Source organism: Balaenoptera ricei, chromosome 14, assembly GCF_028023285.1.
Source record: "Balaenoptera ricei isolate mBalRic1 chromosome 14, mBalRic1.hap2, whole genome shotgun sequence".
Taxonomy (NCBI): domain Eukaryota; kingdom Metazoa; phylum Chordata; class Mammalia; order Artiodactyla; family Balaenopteridae; genus Balaenoptera; species Balaenoptera ricei.
In genome coordinates, this window is record NC_082652.1 from 40,505,714 (window position 1) to 40,527,223 (window position 21,510).

A 21,510-nucleotide genomic window follows, 5' to 3' on the forward strand; every position below is an offset into this window, starting at 1 on the left:
CATGCAGTCAAATTCATCAGTGTTTCCTTCTGTGGCTTCTGCATTGTGTGTCCTGCTTAGAAATGCCTTCTCCATTTAAAAATTATTTTAAAAAATTCATCCTGCATTCTCTTCTAGTACTTTAGTAGTTTCACTTCTTATATTGTAATCTTTGTTCCATCGGAATTTACTCTGGTGGAAGGAATAAGGTAGAGAACAAATTTAATTTCGATGGCTGTGGCGACCCAGCTGGTGACACCATCTTTTCCCCACTGACTGGAAACCACATTGTGTTACATAAGGCAGAGTAAAATTTAAATACAGCTCACAACTTCTCCCTTCCCACTAGATGAGGAGAAGAACATCTGGCTTCTTCATTAGGCCGGAGAAAAACCTGTTAGGCTGCCTGTAATTAGGCTTCAGATGCCAAAGCTGTCACATGATTCATTACCCCATCATACCTAATATAATCTGCTCCAAGGTGCTGCAGGAACCAGCAGAGCAAACCAACTGCCTCTCCCACTATAAAAGTGTTTGAATTCTTAGCCAACTGGTTTAGAAGGAAAAAAATCTATCCACTTTGTTTCTTTTCCCCCATCTCACATATTATCTCTCCCCCATTACAGATGTTCTTAACCAGAGGGCTACAGACTCCGCAGGGGCTCTCTCAGCGAGTTTCAAGGGTTCCATGAACTCCCTGAAACTGAGCAATGTATTACGTGGATGTACACAATGGCATTACTCTGGGAAAACGTCCTTGGCTGTCGACAGCTTTCCCAAGAGTAACCTAAAAATGGCTAACACCACTTCCTTCAGATGCACAATAAAACCCAAAGCCAAAGGAGATATTATATTTGGGACCCAATATACTGGGTAAATAATAAGAGTGCTCGATTGATGAAATCTTCGTAATTACCACTTGACTGTTAATGACAGAACCAAGACTACTTTATCTAGCAGGAAAAGTAAAAGCTTCTCTCACCATCATAGCCTCCTAACACAAGCCACGGGAACACTGGTCCACCAAAGGTCCCCAGGCAAGGATCGTGCAGCAAACTGGTGTCATTCAGGGAGGCGGGAGCCCTGCCAAGAATTCAGAAAACACCCAATTAGAACAACCTTAAGACGTCACTGAGACCTAAACGTTTACACAGCAGTCATGAGGCGGATTAAGAATGTGGGCCTGAGGTTGGTTCCTTGGATGAATAATAACAGTTCAGTAGTTGCTTTTGGGGCTAGAAAGGAAGAGGGAAGCAGTGGAAAAAAGGGGTAGGCGCCATGCTAATAAGCAGTTTGGATTTTTATCCTGTAGGCACTGGGGAACAATCAGATTTGGGGAAAAGGGAGGTCATGAGCTGTTTGACAAAGATAACTCGGGTGGCAAAGCGGAAGGAGGTCTGGAAGTAGGAAAGAAAGAAGCAGGGAGACCAGGCCGGGGACGCCAGCAGTGCAGGACAGACAGACAGACAACCGGTGACAGGGAACCAGCATTTTAGCACAGACGTCAGGCGGACTCTGGGCACACGTGAAGGTCCTTGTATATAATGTGAACCACCGCCCTTCAGCGCCGAGGGACAAGGGACGGGCTCAGGTCCTGGAGGTCAGGTCACTGCTGGGGGCGAACAGCAGGGCCGCGGGGCTGCACAGAAGCTGCGTCCTGTCAGCCCACACACGTGGGGCTCTGCCGCCACACTGCGGGCTTGAGGGCTCACGCTGGGGTTAAAACCCACAAGAGTTACGTGAGGAAGAGTCCGGGCATCCCGTAAGCGGTAGGCGTTGATGCCATCATGTGATGCGGGGGAAGCAGGAGGTCTGTGCGTGGTTCTGGGCCAGCCGGGCTCCTGCAGGGCCTGCGTGCCCCCAGGGGGAATAGCCCAGGGAAAGGTGGAGGGCGAGGAGGGAGCTGAGAGCTGGGGACGCACAAGCGGAACCACAGACAACACACACCCCTGCCGCGCAGGAGAGGAGCTGCTCACGGTGGTGTTTCCACACCTGTGTGAACCACGCTCCCCTCGGGCAAAACAGAGAGAAAATAACATTTTTCTTTAAATATTAAAGTTAAATAATACTGAACCTTTTTTTCCAATTGCCCGTGGCTGCCCTGTACCACCTGTCCTTCGGAGAACACGGCTTTGGGTACATGGGCTACACTTATTGTTTCACGGGCTTGTGTTTATAGATGTGACATCCTGAAGAGAGTAAACACAGCCCAGCCACCTAGAGTCAGTCATATTCCAGTAACAAAAACAGATGGAACCTAAGGTCACCAAACCAGGCCAGAAGCCAGAGCAGTTGGCTGTCAAGATGTGGTTAATTGAGCAGCACGTTCCAAGGTGACAAGGAATAATTTCTCTGCTTCCATAATGAAGAAACAGCCACAGTGGTGGGCCGATTGGCTGAACAACTGTCTCTGGGCCAGATCAGGCCAAGGTACATGGCATCAGGGACGGCAGACGCAAGCCGCAAGCCGCTCCTCCTGCCGCGGGACAGGCCTAAAGATCACCTCACAGGTCACCAAGCACGGTTTCTCTGTGTCTAATTCAAACCATACACGCACCCTGCCCAGCCAGTCGAGCCTCCGAGGGGAAGCAGCTTCAGTGCCCTCCGATCTAACTGCACTCTAATCCAGCCCCCGCTCCTCGAGGGGATGCTGCACGTTTTAAAAACTCAGTATCATGAAATAAATTTATATTTGAAAGACAAGAAAAAGCACTCCAGGCTTCTATTTTTGCACTATTTAACCAGCTCAGGAATGCCTGGGGCGGTGTGGTAGATGCAACTATGTGTTATCAATCCAGGCGGGAGTCAGGGGCTGAGCGGAACCTGCCGTTCCTCAATGACACACCACGAACGCCCCGCCCCAGGGCCTTTGAACCTGCTGCCCGTCTACGTGGAACACTTCCCCCACCCCCCAACCCCAACTCTCCCAGGCCTCCGTCTTCCCTTCTGCTGAGCAGGTCTCCGCTGCACCGAGAGCGGCATACCCCCTGCACTCCCCGCCCTCACCCAGCTTCCTTTCCCCACGGCATCGCCTCGACCTGGCACCATCTCAACCCGGCGTCAGGGCCAGCGGCTACTGTTCACCCTCTGCCTCCCTTCATTAGAACGAAGGCTTCGCCGGGAGGATCCAGCCGTTTATCCCTGCTGGGGCTCCAGTACCTACAACGGCATGTGGTCACAGCAGGGGCTCCAATGTTGGAGGAATGAAGGAAGGACTGTCCCCGCCACGTACCTAACGCAGTACAGGAAGTGTGTGTGGTAATCCGCGTACACAAAGAAGTAGTCTCCTACTTTGTGGTCCAGCACGGAATGGCTGTTCTGGAAGTAATTTAACACGCTCATGATGGTGCAGTGCTTGTTATATGGTGAGAGGGGGGCCAAGCAGATGTCCTGGAGTGTCACAGTCTCGTTGTTGTAAGATGCAGTGATGTTCTCGATGGCTGTTTGTAAGTCAAGAACCTGAAGGATGATTTTTAAAATAAACAAACCCAGAAATGTTATCAGTTTTCCCTCAGAGGTTGACTAACCATTATCACCTGGAGGGGTCAGAAGGTTAAAGAGTATTTGGGGAAAATCCTTCCTAAGACAGGGAAGGCTGAGACACACGATGGTAAAAAAAAAAAGAAAAAAAAATTTTTTTTTTTTAAACGTATTTTTGGTGACTTCCCTGGCGGTCCAGTGGGTAAGACTTCACTTTCCAATGCAGGGGGTGAGGGTTCAATCCCTGGTTGGGGAGCTAAGATCCCACATGCCTCACAGCCAAAAAACCAAAACAAAACAGAAGCAATACTGTAACAAATTCAATAAAGACTTTAAAAATGGTCCCCGTCAAAAAAAAAAACAATTAAAAAAAACAAACAAACAAACATATTTTTGCTGAGGAACAGCAAACTGGGATGGAGACCCCACCTAGAGGCACCCAGAGAGAGGAGGGGGCACCATGACAGGTCAGATCCCAGCGCAGGACACACGAACATCTGCCCTCCCACCCTTCTCCACAGGGACCCACGAGGCCACAGAGGGGAGCCTGGGGTCATCTGCCTGATCTTCCTGACACTCCCTGCCCTCACCAACAAATACCACCCTGCTCCATACTACGGTTATTTATGTATATTCTCGTACTTTCTAATAGACAATATATTCCAGGAGGTAAATGACAACATTTGCACCTTTTGCAACAAGCTGGGAAAAAGCAACAGACAGTCATTGGGTGGAAAAAAGATCCTACTAAAGTCTTGAGACTATTTTGATGTTTTTTCAAGCTATCAAGACTTTCTGTAGGGCAAGAGCAATGTTTAAAGGAAAAACCATGCAACTGTGCAACTGTTCATTAAAAAATAAGTGGATGCAGTTTATTTACAGATAAGCGTGATAAGGGAGAACGGGCAGGTTTAAAAGCCTTTGTAAGAGCACGGGATGGATCTCATTCCAAATGCACCTCCCATCAAATGCAGGCAGGGAGCCCACATTCAGGCAACACTAAGTTCATTCCTGCAGGTGGGACCAGCAGTGATCCAGCAGCTCCTTCCTAGGTCCCCAGGACAGCATAAGAGGCTTTTTATCCCTTTGGGTCCTGGTGTATTACTTTTTAATTATCACGGGAAAAAAAAATCCATAAGTTCCTAAGGTGAATTATAAATATATTCTGTTTCAAAAGAGAAGCGCTCATCTCAATTTCAAGCAAGACCTACTGTATGAAATAAATACCAAAGCGGTCTACAGTAAATTTGTCATTAAATTCAACAGCTATCACTTTTTTGAAAAGTAGGTGAAAAGCGCCTTTACTTTTATCATTAAGGTTTACAAGATAAACCACCACACTCAGCCCCAAACCCACATCAAGTAAACTGCTCAAAAACTGACAAAGTGCCATGTCCCCCGGAATTGATTTCTGCAAAGAGCAGATTACCTGGTGCAAAATGTCTAGGGCAAGTGGAGGCCCAAAGGGCACATCGGCTCCAGCGGGGACGGGACTGTACGTGTGCGGCTGTGTGAGGGGGGCTTGGATGATAAGCTGCTCGGTGCGGAAGAAAGGTCCGAAGTGTGTGTCGAAGTACTCCTTCTCCTGGCGCGCCTGGCTGCCGGGCGCAGACCACAGGTCCACCGGGTCTGTCGTGACCTGCACAAACACCAGGCCCGAAGAACAGGCGGCGATGAAGGCCACGGAGAAGAACACGATGCAGCCGGGGTGTCGGACGCAGAACGAGCCCCACTGTGAGAAGAGCCGCTGTAGACGGGCCTCGAAGGTGGCACCCAGAGAGTCACAGCAGGACGGCCCCCCTGGGAGAGCGGGAGAGGAAGAGAGGGTGGAGGTTAAGAGCCAAGCCATTCCTGAAAGTCGGAACGGGGAGCGCATCAGCTACAACTGCCCATAGTGGGACTCGCGCCCACACAGGACACACCAGGACGTGCACAGGACGATCCCCACCGCCCCCCCCCCACCCCAGCTACTTGTCTGCTCTGGAAGCAGCCCTGCTCACCTGCCCACACCTATCCCCACCCCTAGAGGAATGGTGCTCACACACAAGCCTCGGAAAAGCAAAGTGCTCTCAGCACTCTGTCCAGAGCAGTTCCCTCCAACCTTTCCTGCTACCCCGGCTCTCAGCCCGCCACGCTGGTGCCTCCACAGCTCTCATCCCAGGCCAGGATCATTCTACTGCTATTATTAACTGCGTGGCTCTGATCTGCCACCCTGACCAGGTTGTTAGTGCCACAAAGGCAAGGACCCTGTCTCCATCACAGCCGTGTCCTTGGCACGAGCCCAGGGCCTCTCCTGGAACAGGCATATCAACGTTTGTTAAGGAAATGAACACTCTTGTGCCAACATGGTCCCAACCCTTTTAGTTAAGTACCAACGTGCCTACCTTTGTCACTGGCATTTACAGAGAAAGCAATATTGCCATCAATGGGGGTGTACTCGGAGACAAAATACCGTTTTCTGGAAAATAAAAGCATGCAAGTTGTGTTCGTGGACCTCGGCACAGTGAGGCTGTTCTTCTGATATTCCCACACGAGCTTCCCCGTTGAAAGCTCACTTCCTCATCCTGTTTGCTTCCTCCCTAATTGGTGCCTGCCTTCCCTTAAGTTCTCTTGCTCTGGGTCTCTCCGCTCGTCAGTCTCAGGGGAAAATTTATGAGAGTATTAAAAAAACAAATTAATAAAGGATAATGTCACCTTGTAGCCCTCATTTACATTTAAAAGTTTTAGCTTCTTTAAAAACACAGTAAACACTATATTGCAGGAGCAATGAGCGCATCTAGTGCCTAGATCTTGGTTTCTAAACACCATTCTCCAATGAAAGGAACCAGGACTCCTTGCAGAAGAGGATGCTTCTAGGGCTGGAGCAGGGAAAATAAGAGAACATCTTGTGATTCCAGAAAATAAGAACAAGCTTGAGAATTGGAGGGGGTGGGGGGTGGGGGGGGCATGCTTAAAAAAACATAGGAGCCACCAGAAGATGCTCCCAGTGGTCAAAACTGGGAAAATTTGAGCAATAAGATAAATGATGATACTGAACAGAGACCACAGAATTTTTTTTAAAAGTCCATGATGTAAACATAACTGAATAAATAAATAAGTAGAGGAGAAGGGGTAACTCTGTACAGAGCAAGCCCAGTTAGTAAGTGGAGAAGGAACGAGGCAAATACAAAGTCACCAGCAGGCAAACACCACAGGAAATAAGTGTTGAAGACAAGATCCACGGATGGATGCTAAAATCAGTGGGCCACAGTTTGAGGAGAAACAAGGTAGTAACATAAGTCTCAACATACCTCCTCTAAGATATTTATCAACTCCAAAGGGAGAAACAGTAACTTCACTATTACCCTAGTGGAGAAACCCAGCAGACACCTTCTTAACCAAGCGATCGAGGCTAACCTCACCAGTGATGAGACATATTGACATCATAAGCCCTTGATATGATACATTGAGAAAGACAAGTCACTTCTGTGATATTGTCAAAAACACCTAACCTCAACCTAATCACAAGAAAATATCAGATAAAGCCAAACTGGGGCACATTTTACAAAATAACTGACCAACACTCATCAAAAGTGTCAAGGCCATAAGAGAAAAGGAAAGATGAAAAACTGTCACAGATTGGAGGAGGTGAATAAAACAAAAAGTGAACGTGACATGGGATCCTGAAACAGAAAAAGGGTGTTAAGAGAAAAAACTGGTGAAACTTGAAAAAAGACTGTGGTTTAGCCAACAACAGTATACCAATGTTATTTTCATGGTTTTGATTAAATTATATCCCATGGGTGATGTGCGTTGTAACACTAGAGGAAGCCGGTAGAGGATATAAATAAACTCTATTATTTTTGTACCCTTTTGGTGAGTCTAAAATTATTTCAAAATAAAAAGTTTTAAAAAAATGTGTTGTCCTAAGTCAAGACGCAGATATCTAAAAGGACTACAGTATTGCATTTGAAAGGATCTGAATCAGATTTGGCTCATGAGACTTTCTGTTAAAGAATGGCTGCTTTAAATCACACGCCATTTTGAATAAATCAATGAAACTGACTTCAAATGTTTCAACGGCTAAATAGGCTTTTGACTATTGACTAGTTGCAGGACATAAGCAATTCATGGAATGGTATTCATGCAGATATTTGTTTCCTATTCTAATGAACCAAAGTCTACCGAGCAAAAGCTAGAAGTGCCACTTGGGTAATTTTGCTCTTCTTGTCCTGGAGGGAAAACAAAACGGATTACCTGTAGCACCACACGGCAAAGAATGCACCAAAAAACACGAGCAGGAATGCCATGTAGGTGCTCCACATGATGACGTACATGGCGTCCAGACCCAGGATTCTCCAGGGAACAGGAAGGGCTGGGGGCTGGGGCTTGGGCCCACAGACGATCAAGCAGTCCTGGCAGCTGCAGGGCCCCATGACCTCATCCACGGACTCGTCACAGCCCTTGGTGGCATTGTTCATGGGCTCCATCCCATGGGCTGGAAGATCTGTGGGAAGGATTGTGTTGAGTGAGAATCTCTGTTAAAAAAAAGCAAACACTACAAGGCTTGTATTAAATTATATTTAAACCCAATGATAAGCACACTGAAAGAAGTAACACAAATGGAAGAATAAAAAGGACTGGAGGTTTCTGGGTGATCAAGTTATGTTTTGCTGCTTAGTCCTGTAAAATTTTAAGTTAACCTCAATAACTCTGGGCATAGGGTTTGTCACCGAGATCCAAGTCTACCACATTCCATGGTAAACCTTCAATCAAGCTTTACCTCCACTGAGGAGCTAGTCTAATGCTATGGCAGAGCTTTTGAAAAAACTTTTTTTAAAAAACAGCTTATTCCTTCAATTCTGTAGCAACACCTGAAGGCAATTCTTCTATCTCCACTCCCATGCCCAGCCCCTAACCAACCAGGGGCAGGATAAATGCTCTAGTTACCTCTCACGCTGGAGGAAACTCTAGGACCTAGTGATCTGAATTTATCTTCCTACTGCAGGTTAAGGTTCCTGGGCTTTAAAAAAAATCCTAAGTACAATACACTAAACGTGGAGGTCTTCATCCCCACCTGAAAAGATGGGCGTGATGGTGAAAGGCGCCTGGCCGTTGTCCTTGTTGAACATGTACTCGATCCAGTTGGTGGCGTTGCAGGCTTCGGCCTCCTTCCCGCACAGCAGCCCCAGGGCTTTCTCGTTACTCGAGGGGGCCTCCACGTCCTTGCAGGCATTGTACATGGCTGGCAGGGGAGTAAGGGAAAAGACTGAAGCCGCGCTGCTGTAATTCACCAGATGAGATCTTACCGGAGGCCTCTCACGTGTGACCCTGGAAATCCAGACACACTGCAAGCGGGAGCCGCGGGCTGGGACTCGGGACAGTAAACACTAAGGGCGGGAACGGAGGTCACCTCTGAAACCGGCTTGTCACCCTACAAGTAACATCAGGCCAGATTCCAAGCAACTTAAAAGTTAAAGACAGGAAAGGCTTACGTCATCCCAGTATCACCCCCAGTGCATGCGACAGCATCCTGAAGGCCGAGCAAGGAGAAGCTAAGGACCTCAGTGCCTGTTCAGCCAGCAAAGCTGGTTCCAGGAAACTACAGCTGGAGAATGATGGCACTTCCAGGGTAAAAATTGGTTTCAGGACAGACTTCACATGTGAATGACCCTAATACCACTCTTTTTGGGTTTTATTTTAGTATGCATAAAGACAACACACAAAATAAGAATGTCAATGACATTTTGCACATAAGGAAGCAGTGGTAATGGGTCCTATCTTAATATTCAATTACCAGTCCCTGCTTGTTAGAAACTTACCAGGACCTTCTTCCCCTAAACTTTAAGGAGATACTTATAAATTCATTGTGTTTTACCCTCACTCCTGAAAGACAATTTAGCTAGAGCGACAGTAGCTTCTTTAGAACTATGATAATTCCATTGCCTTCGGGCCTCTATCATTGCTGGTTAGAAAATCTCCAACTGTCATTCTTTTGAAGTGATTTCTATCTTTTCTCTACTTGCTTTGAAGTGATTTCTATCTTTTCTCTACTTGATATTTGTCTTTGGAATTTTATAGTTTTTATAAGCTATATTTAGGTATGGATTCCTTTTTTAAATAGCTTTATTGAGATAATTCACATACCATACAATTCACCAATCTAAAGTTAAAATCTAATGGCTTTCAGCATATTCATAGATATGTGCAATCACCACCACAGTCAATTTTAAAACACTTTCATCACCTTAAAAAAAGAAACCTGGTGGGGCTTCCCTGGTGGCGCAGTGGTTGGGAGTCTGCCTGCCAGTGCAGGGGACACGGGTTCGAGCCCTGGTCTGGGAAGATCCCACATGCCGCGGAGCAACTGGGCCCGTGAGCCACAACTACTGAGCCTGTGCTCTGCAACAAGAGAGGCCGCGATAGTGAGAGGCCCGCGCACCGCGATGAAGAGTGGCCCCCGCTTGCCACAGCTAGAGAAAGCCCTCGCACAGAAACGAAGACCCAACACAGCCATAAATAAAGAAATAAATAAAGAACTGATTGAAGGACTTTAAAAAAGAAAAAAAAAAAAGAAACCTGGTATCTTTAACTAATGCTCCCTTATCTCCCTATCCCCTCAAGCCCTAAGCAACCATTCATCTACTTTTGTCTCTATAGATTTGCCTATTTTGGACATTTCATATAAATGTAATCATATAATATATAGTCATTTGACTGGCTTCTACCACTTAGCATGATGTTTTCAAGGTCCATCCATGTTGCAGCATGGATCCATATTTCATTCCGTTTTACGGTCAAATAATATTGCATCGTATGGATGTACCACATTTTGTTTATCTATGCATCAGTTGATGGATATCTTCGTTGTTTCCACCTATTATGAACATATGTTTTCATTTCTCTTGTGAGTGGAACTGCTGGCTCATACGGTAACTCTATGTTTAATTGTTTCAGGAACTGCCAGACTGTTTCCCAAAGTGACTGCACCATTTTACATCCCCACTAGCAGTGTATAAAGGTTCTAATTTCTCTACATCCCCGCCAACATTTGTTATCTTTCTGATTCTAGTCACCCTAGTAGGTGTAAAGCGGTACCTCACTGTGGTTTTGATTTGCATTTCCTTGATGACTAATGATCTCAAGAACCTTTTCATGAGCTTACTGACCATTTGTATAACATCTTGGAGAAATGTTTACTCAGATCGTTTGCCCATTTTTAAATTGGGTTATCTACTTATTGAGTTGTTAGAAGTCTTTGTATATTCTAGATACAAATCCTTTATTAAATACATGATTTGCAAATATTGTTTTCACCTCTTTTTGATGGTGTTCTTCGAAGCACAAGTTTTTTATTTTGATCAAGTCCAAGATATCTATTTCTTCCTTTTGTTTGCTCATGTTTTTGCTGTCTTATCTAAGAATTCATTGCCAAATCTGAGGTCATGAAGATTTATCCCGATTTTTTTTTTTTTTAAACTTTTAATCCTGATGTTTTCTTCTAAGAGTTTTGTAATTTTAGCTCTTACATTTAGGTCTTTGATCCATTTTAAGTTTTTAAATGCAATTTTTAAAGGTTACACTCCATTTACAGTTATTGCAAACTATTGGCTATATTCCTCATGTTGTACAGTACATCTTTGAGTCTATCTTATACCCAATATTTTGTACCTCCCACTCCCCCCAGGTTTACATGCCACCCCTCCACCCCTCGCCACTGGTAACCACTAGTTTGTTCTCTATATCTGAGTCTCCTTTTTTGTTATATTCACTAGTTTGTTGTATTTTTTAGATCCCACACATATGTGAGATCATACAGTATTTAATTTTGTCTGTCTGACTTATTTCACTTAGCATAATGCATCCATCCATGTTGCTGCAAACATTTTAAGTTAATTTTTGTATATGGTGTGAGGTAAGGGTACAACTTTGTTCTTTTGCATGTGGCTATCCAGTTGTCCAAGACCACTTGTTGCAGACTATTCTTTCCCCCATTGAATGGTCTTGACACCCTTGTCAAAAATCAGATGACCAAAGATGTATGGGATTATTGTCAATTCTGCCTCATTTCTTTGTATGTCTATCCTTATACCAGTACCATACCATCTTGTTTTCCACTGGTTGGTAGTAAATTTTGAAACTGGGAAGTGTGATTCCTTCTATTTTGTTCTTCTTTTTTAGGATTGTTTTGGCTATTCTGGGTCCCCTGTAATTTCATGTGAATTTAAAAATCAGCCTGTCCATTTCTACAAAGAAGTCAGTTGGGATTCTGATAGGGATTGCACTGGCTCTGTAGATCAATTTGGGGTGTACTGCCATCTTATAACAATATTAAGTCTTTGATCCATGAACACAAGATGCCTTTCCATTTATAAAGATCCTCTTTAATTTCTTTTAATAATGTTCTTTAGCTTTTAGAGTATGTTTCACACTTTTTTTGTTAAATTTATTCCTAAGTATTTTATTCTTTTTGATACTATTGTAAATGGAATTTTTTTTTTAAATTTTCACTTTCAGAATGTCCATTTCAAGTGTATAGAAATACAACTGATTTATATATATATTCTCTTTTTTTTTTTTTTTTTTTGGCCACGCCATGCAGTATGCGGGATCTTAGTTCTGCGACCAGGGATGAAACCCACGCCCCCTGCAGTAGAAACAAGGAGTCTTAACCACTGGACTGCCAGGTAAGCCCCTATTCTACTTCTTCTTAATTTATCTGGTTTAAGGATTCATTTTCTTTTCCTAAGTCTGAAGATTCATCTCTCATCCATTCTGGAAAATCCCCAGCCATTATCCTTTTGCTTACTGTCTCTCCCCAGCTCTCTTACCCCCATATGTCACTTTTAATGATTTCCAGAACTTTATATCTCGATGCTGTTTTCTGAGTAATTCCCTCATATCTTCCAGCTAACCATTTGGTTTTCAGGTTTTAATTTTATCAAATATTTCAAGGATACGGAAAATATGGAGAATATGATTCTCATGTACTTGCCACCCACCTCTACCGATCTTACTATTTTACAACATTTGCCTCAACATTAACAAAAACGCATTATAGATATAGCTGAAGCTCCCTCACTATCCCTTCCTATGGGCATCCCTCCTTCCCCAAGGTAATCACAATCCTGAGTTTGATGTTTATTTTTCCCATGCACGTTTGTGTACTTTTATGACATATTGTATCCATAAATATGTAGTACTGTTTAATATAAACATACTACATATGTTCTGTTACTTACTTTCAGTCAGTATTTTTAAGTGTCATTCACGTGACTGACACAATCCTAATTCATCCATTTTAACATAACAGACTATGACTATGCTCCAGTACACTGATCTGTTCTCCTCTTAATTAGCATTTAGTGTCTCCAATGTTTTTTTAAAATGGTCTTTATTTTTTAGAGCAGTTTTAGGTTCACAGTAAAATTGAGCAGAGAGCACAGAGGGTTCCCATATAACCACTGCCTCTACACAAGCACAACCTCCCCACTATCAGCAGCACCAGAGTTGTGCATCTGTTACAAATGATGAATCTACATTGACATCATATTCGCCCAAAGTCCACAGTTTATGTTACGGTTGACTCTAGGTACTGTACATTCTTTAGAGTTTTGGCAAACATATAATGACACACATCCACCATTATAGTATCAACTATTAGTTTTACTGCCCTAATAATCCCTGTGCTCCACCTATTCGTCTCTCTCTGCCCCCAACCCCTGGCAACCACTGATCTTTTTACGGTCTCCATAGTTTTGCCTTTTCCAAAGTGTCACAGAGTTGGAATCACACAGTATGTAGTCTTTTCAGGTTGGCTTCTTTCACTTAGTAACATGCATTTAAGGTTCCTCCATGTCTCTCCATGGCTTGATAGCTTGTTTCTTTTCAGTGCTGAATAATATTCTGTTGTCTGGAGGTACCACGGTTTCTCCATTCACCTACTGCAAGACATTATTGGTTGCTTCCAAGTTTGGCAGTTACGCATAAAGCTGCTACCAACATCCACGTATGGGTTTTCATGTGGATATGCATTTTCAACTCTCTTGAGTGAAAACCAAGGAGCATGATTACTAGAATGTGTGGTAAGAATGTTTTTCAGTATACATATAACTGATTCACTTTGTTATACAGCAGAAACTAACACAACACTGTAAAGCAATTATACTCCAATAAAGATGTTAAAAAAAGAATATTTTTCATTTTCTAAGAAGTTGCCAAATTCTGTTCCAAAGTGGCTGTACCATTTTGCATTCCCAGCAGCAATGAATGAGAGTTCCCATGGCTCCACATCCTCGCTAGCATTTGGGGGTGTCAGGGTTTTGGATTTTGGCCATTCTAATAGGTGTGTAGTGGTATCTCGTTGTTTTTTGTTTTTTTTTGTGGCTGCATTGGGTCTTCGTTGCTGTGTGCAGGCTTTCTCTAGTTGCGGCGAACGGGGGCTACTCTTCGTTGCGGTGCGCAGGCTTTCTTGTTGCAGAGCACAGGCTCTAGGTGTGCCAGCTTCAGTAGTTGCAGCACATGGCTCAGCAGCTGCAGCACACGGGCCCTAGAGCATGTGGGTTTTAGCAGTTGTGGCACGCAGGCTCTAGAGCACAGGCTCGGTAATTGCGGCACATGGGCTTAGTTGCCCCAAGGCATGTGGGATCTTCCCGGACCAGGGATTGAACCCCTGTCTCCCGCATTGGCAGGCGGATTCTTAACCACTGTGCCACCAGGGAAGTCCCTCCTTGTTGTTTTAATTTAGAATTCCCTAATGACATATGATGTTGAACATCTTTTCATATGCTTATCTGCTATTCATGTATCCTCTTAGGTAAGGTGTCTGTTCGGGTCTTTTGTCCACTTTTCAATCAGGTTGGTTGTTCACTTCCTTAGCGTTGAGTTTTAAGAAGTCTTCCTATATTTTGGGTAACAGTCCTTCATGAGATTATGTCTTTTGCAAATATTTCCTCCCCGTCTGTGCTTGTCTTATTCTCTTGATGTCTCCAATTTTTCATGATCACAGAAATGCTACAATGAACGTTTTTATATGGTTCTCCCTCCTTACATGCATTAAGAGTTTCTCTAAGGTAGGCACCTCTAAGTGGAATTTCTGCAGTGATGGTATATTTATCTTCAAGTTTACCAGGTATTGCAAAACTATTTTTCAAATGGTTTTCAAACACTCACACCAAGTTACAGTTACCAGTGGAGTAGTATATTAGCATTCCTCTGCCTCTACATCCTCACCAATATTTCTAATTGACCAATTTTTAAATCTGTGCCAATCTGATATGTGAAATGGTAGCTCACTGTTTTAATCTGCATTTCACTGATTGCTACAGATGCTAATTATCTGTATTGATAAATCCTTTCACTTCTGGTTTCTGCTTCTCCTCTCTTGTCTAGAATCCTTTCTTACCTTAAAGTCATAAAGACATTCTATATTTACTTCTAAAAATTTCCAAGACTAGGATTTTCACTTTGTTAATCAAAAATAAAAATTAGATGAATAATTAATTTCTCACTCCATTTATCAACTAGCCCACTCTTTCCCTTAATGATTTGTAACAACACACCTGTTATATATCCACTGTCCACATGGATGGTTCTGTTTCTACACAGAATGATCTCTCTTCATCCTGTCAGGCTGTCTTTTACGTCACATCTTTTGGTACATTTGTTCCTAGGTATCCTACTTTTTGTTGCTGTTGTGAATGGGATCTTTTTTCTAGTAAGTTTTTTTGTTACGTTTTTAACTGATCATTATAATTAAATTTATATGTTGCTCTTATAGTCAACAACTTTGATGAATTATTTTCTTATTTTATTTATTGTTTTTGGGCACATTCTTTATTCAGCTGCATCTAATCTTTTATCTTTTAATCCACTTAAATGACTATTTCTTTTTTTTTTTTTTTAATTTTTGGCTGCATTGGATCATCATTGCAGAACGCGGGCTTTTCTCTAGTTGTGGCGAGCGGGGGCTACTCTTCGTTGCAGTGCATGGGCTTCTCATTGCAGTGGCTTCTCTTGTTGCGGAGCACAGGCTCTAGGCACGCAGGCTTCAGTAATTGTGGCACACAGGCTCAGCAGTTGTGGCGCGCAGCTCTAGAGCGCAGGCCCAGTAGTTGTGGTGCACGGGCTGAGTTGCTCTGTGGCATAAGGGATCTTCCCGGACCAGGGCTCGAACCCGTGTCCCCTGCATTGGCAGGCAGATTCTTAACCACTGCCTGCCTGTTATATATCTTAACCACTGCGCCACCAGGGAAGCCCTATAGTTCTATTTCTAATCTGTTCATTCTTTTCCCTTAGTGTCCTATTCTTTTAGAATTCTTTCATTTCAGTCATTTTCAACAAACATGACATGGTCTTTTTCAGATTGTTCTATGATTTCTAGTTGCTGGGTTACCCTTTCTCCTACGTGTTACACCTGCTTACTTTCCCTTCTCGTGATCTGTTTCTTCATAGTCAAAAATCTCTCCTCTGCCAACTAGTTCTACCTTCCACCCCATCTCCTCAGTCTTGCAGTAATTCATGAAGTTATGCCTTTCATGTCCACTAGAACCAAAGTTCCAATGGTTTCTAAAATGTATAGAAATAAGCTTGCACATACTAAAAATTTCCATGTGGGAACTTATACTTAGGAAGGAGTTAAAGCAAATACTTTAAGGAGATTGTATAAAAGGTTGTAGCTCAAGTCCCAGGATACAAGCAAAGCAACAACTCACATTTCAAGGCCAATGGAACTAAAAACTGTCATTTTCACAGAGCTGACAGGACAACAAAAAGGGACAATTTGATCCACTGTCCTGATACCAAATATAAAAGAGGAATAACTTGAAAGTTTACTTACCATTGGCAAAACTCTCTCCAACATAGTATTGTAATTCTTTTACGTTTGTTTTTGTCTGGTTTGTAACAGGATCAACATAATCTTCCGTTGCTGTAACGTTCAGAAACTGACTTTGTCGAGGGCTACATGTCAGCTCACAAAACAGGTTCACTAGGTTATAAAAACAGGATGGACATCTAAAAGGAAAAGTAAAACTACTTTGTATGATTTCACGGATAATAGGGCCAGCAAAAAGATGATTTAAAATAGACAAAGAATGTTTAAAATTTATTGTAAAACGGCAAATGGATTACCATGAGGACATATTAAACCCAGCAATTCCAAACCTAAAACCTCATGTTAAAATAAAGACACCTCTTTAGAAACTGCCCTAATTACTACATTTGTGCTGCCCAGATGTAATTTCAAAAAGAGACAAACGCTCTCTGAATTCTGCACTTTATAGTATCAGACATGTTTTCTCTGTCTTGAAGTTAGAAGGACTTAGAAGCATCATGGTGACAATTCTGATTGAGAAGAAAAAAGGGAAAAAATGAGATTTACACATTAGAGTTTTCATCTTATAACCTACGGAAGGGCTCTCTTCTGATCCCCAGATAACCCTAGGCTCTCTCTAAACACAAGAGGATTTCCCCGTGACATGAGAAGATAAAAAGAACAGCAGTGGTGTCCTCTGGCTGCATGCATTTCAGAAGCACCCGGGTTTTCATAAGAACCACAACTGTCTGCTGTCTTCCAGGTTCAAAGTTTAAGCTTCTAATGTTGACCAGTTATGTGGCAGAAGACCTCTCTCTCCTCTTTGGTTCACCGTTATCTGCAAAAGCTATTGCTTCATCAGACTTGCACTCTTGCAACAAAACCAATCAAGATTGCTCTCTATTCTGAACCCATCCAGACGACCACATGCGACACAGAACAAGGAAGGTGTGGTCCCAGCCTTCAAAGCCTCTGGTCTAGTGAAGGAGCAGACACCCACGCTGACTTGCTTTCAGGAGTTCCATGCTTTACTGTGACAAACAGGAACGACAATTACACCATTCAAACAGAATTCGCTCTTGGGGTGCACAGTTTTCTACTACTTTCCATAAATTACAAACCTCTTTCCATGTTACTCCATTTAATCTCTGCAATCATCAGTTGGGACAGCTGCATAGTATTCCATATTACCATCTCACTGTTTGCTATCATAAATAAAGCTTTGTTACCTCTGACAACACGGGGGAAACTTGGTTATCTTTTGATGTTTACGCCCATAATACCTCACGTAGAGCAGGTGCTAGATAAATGTATTTTGGCTAAATGACAGCTCCAGTCTGGCTACAGCAACATCCACTAGGCTTCCTTCCACAAGATAAGCGGGCCTGATTAGAGTCTCAACTTTCTGATCTATTATATTGTTTGCTGTCCTCAGAGAACAATTTACAGATGGTTTTCCACTCTATATTGCCGACTGAAAATCTGAGAAGCAAGGTTTCCTAGTGGACCTGTGCCCTGTCACCTGCAGTGACACCTGCACAGAGAAGCACATGTCCTTCCCATCCGCCTTTATCAGGGTGCTCAATGTGCTGTTCTAAAGACCACCACCAGTTCGTTCTTCTGCACATTCGAGAACTGCTGGGTAAGCTTAGAGAACATGTATTACGAAGCCCTTTTCACTGCCCCGGTCACACAGAACACACTGGATGGCAAACTAATTTTGACAAAGCCAGCCGACTCTGCCAAAACAAGCTTTGAGCAGTTACCAAAGGCTCTACCGAGGCCTGGGTCACCATAGGAAGAGAGAATCACACACAAAGCAGGGGAGGGAGGCAATGCAGAGGACTGCACGGAGGAGGGTCTCAGGTCAGAGAAATGGGCAGGACCCCCTCTCCTCCCCACAGCGCGAAGAGGCTCAAGTCTGAAAGGACCCAGACCCCAGTGCAGGTCCCCTTTGGGATGAAGACATCTCAGAGGAAAACCAAGTAGCAATTCTGAATGTAAAGAGAGAGAGAACTGAGTCTGATAATTATTACTTTATCAGAAGTTACTGTTTATTTCTGAGAAGTCATAAGATAGCGTTCTTAAAACAAGAACTAACTTTTAAACCCATTTTTTCTGCATGTCTGGCGGTCAACCCACCTGGACAGAAACTGCAGAGGCAGCTGCAGGTTGTCTTTCAGTGTCCGAAGCTGCTGAACATCACAGCAAAGACTGACGTTGCCGAAGAAGAACCCTGGACAGAGTTCCTTTCGGGTGAGAAAGCATGGACATCAGAGGAGCACAGTTAAATAAGGACAAGCATTCCTCAAATATAAGACCATTTTATTCATATCGCCCTTTTTAGGTACACAAGGGTGAGACACCTATATGCAAAGTGCTTGCAGAATTCTTTTAAAAGGCTATCAGATTTACTGTTTACAACTAGGGATTCACAAAAGTAGAGGCAGTAGAGGCATTTTAATTTTTTTTTTCCTAACTGGGAAGCTCACTTTCCTCCCTTGACAATCATTTTACCTCTTTTTAGGTTATTTGGTTAAGTTTAACCAGAATGCTATTTACTCTTTCCATCAGTCACTCCAGGAAATGTCGAATGCTTTTAATAATTCTGATGAAAGGAGTAAGTCCAGATGACCTGCTACCGTGTCAACTGCAGCCTCTAAGACCAGTCTTTCCACCTGGATTGTTCCAGTTCTTTTCTAATATCCCTGTGTATCAGGGATGGTGAAAGAGACAACAGGAAACAGATTCCTGGTAGCAGCCAAAGTTCATAGGCTCTTGGTGGAAACCGGAGGAATCACTAAAGTGAACAGAGGACAAGGGAGTCACAGCCACTTAGCAGCCTCGTCCACTCAAGTCCTGAAATCTAGGAACAAAAAGAGTTAACTTTGAGTGTATTTTGAAGAAGCTGCTAAAGCAACATCTGAGGTACCAAGATCAGTCCCTAAGTAGTAACCTGATAATGGGAAACTTTATGAGCAAGGTATAGTCAGCCCCCAAAAATTAAGCCTCTGGAGTTATGTTATCTTCTTTGTGCTACAGATAAGAGTTTGGGATAAGAAAAGCCCATTCATTTCATCTCTATCCCCACCCCACGGTAATATTTAAGGTATAATTGCAGAGGATCTCTGATTAGCATTTTGTGTTCCCAACGCCCGAGACAACTAACTCACCTGCACCAGGTCATAGCCATCCTCTGGCAACGGCTTTGGTGGCTCAGAATATCTGCAATTGTACCTCTTATCTCCAGATGCAATTCCACACTCTCCATACCAAACACAGGACTGTGAAAATACCTACAAAAGTCAACCCAAAACTCGCTTCATTAGGGCCTCAGGGATAACACAAAGTTCCACAGCAAAGGGCACCCACTCAAGCCCCATTCACAGAAGCTTCCAAGGTTACCTGCAAAGCCAAGTAACAGCAAGAGGCACTGGTTAGTTTAACATTTTGACAAATATTAATTAAAATAGACCAAAATGGACTTGTCAAGTCAGTCAGCGAAGGAGGTAATAGAAATTCCTTATTTACATGATTTCTACTTCCTGCTAGTTTATTTATTAATAAGAGGAAGCTACAGTTCCACATAAGAGTCACTAACAATCAGTGAGGAAGAAAGCAAGATAGTATGTGAGTCTGTGATTACTAAGGCTCTATTTTTGCACATCTGTATAAGGAACTGTGTCAGGTCTAAATAATGAAAGATCGTTTGCATATCTGTTAAGGTTAATTAATATCAGCACACCATGAGTAACATGAAGAAAAGACCGTAAGGAGGACGAGCAAGAATGAATACCTTGTCCTCGAGATTTAAGTAAAAGGCAAGAAATGTGCTCCCTTTAAGGAAAATCACCTCAGAATCTTAAAAATATAAAACCTCTTGTGTAAAGATTTCTCAAGAGCCACTCCTATTCCCCACGTGAGAGTCACACGGCAGTGGGGTTGGGGGGAGGAGGGCACCACGTGACTCATACCATCAGCAAGGCCACCGAGCTCCACCAAGCTGGCCAGGGTCAGTGACCTTGCAATCAGCTATCATGTAGGGAAACAGGGACTGTCGAGAAGCAACCATGGATCCCAAGATACCTGGTGGAAAAGCCATTTTAAAAAAATCGGCATAGAAGCAAGAGAGTGAATTCCCTCCAGGGGCAGTGGCACGTGGGCCACACACCGCAAGGAGTTAAGCTGGGCTGTGTTGGTCGCCGGCATCAAGACACAAATTCCACAACAGGCCCTGAAAACGTGAAAGGAAAAACAGGCAGGAGGTTGAGGGGTGTTGAGGGGAAATCTAAGGGTCCAAATGACTTGTCTCTGAATTCATTCTTCAGATATTTTAAAACAGAAATTATGACTTACCCCATCTTGTTTCATTAAAAGTCATATGTTTAGGCCACAAGGAAGGGAGATTATACAAATGAGGAAGCAACAAGCATTTAACAACACCATATCCCAAACCTTTGGCAAGAAGTTGCAAAATTCCATCATTTCTATATAAAAAGATAATTATGTCCTAATTATGTCCATAAACCTAGCGAATCTAGAGAAAGTACTGCTCTTTCCAAAACTCTGGGTTTCCCACTAAAAGGTCATTATCCATCTACTGAAGTTTGAAAAGGCAAATAAGCTAAGGAGGGGTGACAACTGCTTATACTGACCTGTAATTTACATACAAGGGACCCGTCCCTTGGACTCCCCCTCAGAGAATTCTCAACAGACCAACAGGGCAAGCAGGTCCCAGCCAGGGGGCATTCTGGCACGTCACCCACAGGAGTGGCAGGAATCCAGTCATAAAATCGCAACTCTGGCATGACTAACAGGACGGGCATCTGGAGTCTAAGTTCCCCTTCCTCAGCACTTAGCACTCTATGGGAAAATAAAGATGACCCAATGTTGTTTGGTCCCTATTTACAAGATCATCCTTTATAATCTACACCACTTGTTTCAAAGCAAAGTTGTTTCCACCCACCAAGTAGAAGAGATGGGGCGGGGGGATGGGGAGGAAGGGCTGAGGGTTGAGCTTGAGGGGCGGGAGATCAGGAGCCCTGGGTTCCTCAATAAATGTTGAGCCCGGCTGCACCTGGAGCAGGTAACCTGGCTGAGCAGAGCAGGAGTCTCCCACCTGTGAACTGCACTCATAACCCCGCTTACGTCACAGCTCTGGTGTGAACGCTGAATGCGGGAATAAAGGAGGAAGTGCTTAGGAAACTAGAAAGCACTACCACTCAAACGTAAGGAATTATTCATAATGTCTTCCAACT

At 43.5% G+C, this 21,510-nt stretch overlaps 1 protein-coding gene across 2 annotated transcripts in view; it reads right to left on the reverse strand.

Annotated features, from left to right (window-relative positions):
- Positions 1–21,510, reverse strand: part of NPC1 (NPC intracellular cholesterol transporter 1) — a 56,495-nt gene that overhangs the window by 26,160 nt on the left and 8,825 nt on the right. For both annotated transcript variants that reach the window (XM_059895304.1, XM_059895303.1), the window contains exons 2-10: positions 19,426–19,548; positions 18,395–18,501; positions 16,277–16,452; positions 8,516–8,683; positions 7,696–7,945; positions 5,844–5,917; positions 4,889–5,259; positions 3,212–3,438; positions 962–1,062 (exon numbers count right to left, since the gene is read on the reverse strand). In XM_059895304.1, the coding sequence (XP_059751287.1) occupies positions 962–1,062; positions 3,212–3,438; positions 4,889–5,259; positions 5,844–5,917; positions 7,696–7,945; positions 8,516–8,683; positions 16,277–16,452; positions 18,395–18,501; positions 19,426–19,548 (1,597 nt within the window). The remainder of the gene's footprint in view (positions 1–961; positions 1,063–3,211; positions 3,439–4,888; positions 5,260–5,843; positions 5,918–7,695; positions 7,946–8,515; positions 8,684–16,276; positions 16,453–18,394; positions 18,502–19,425; positions 19,549–21,510) is intronic.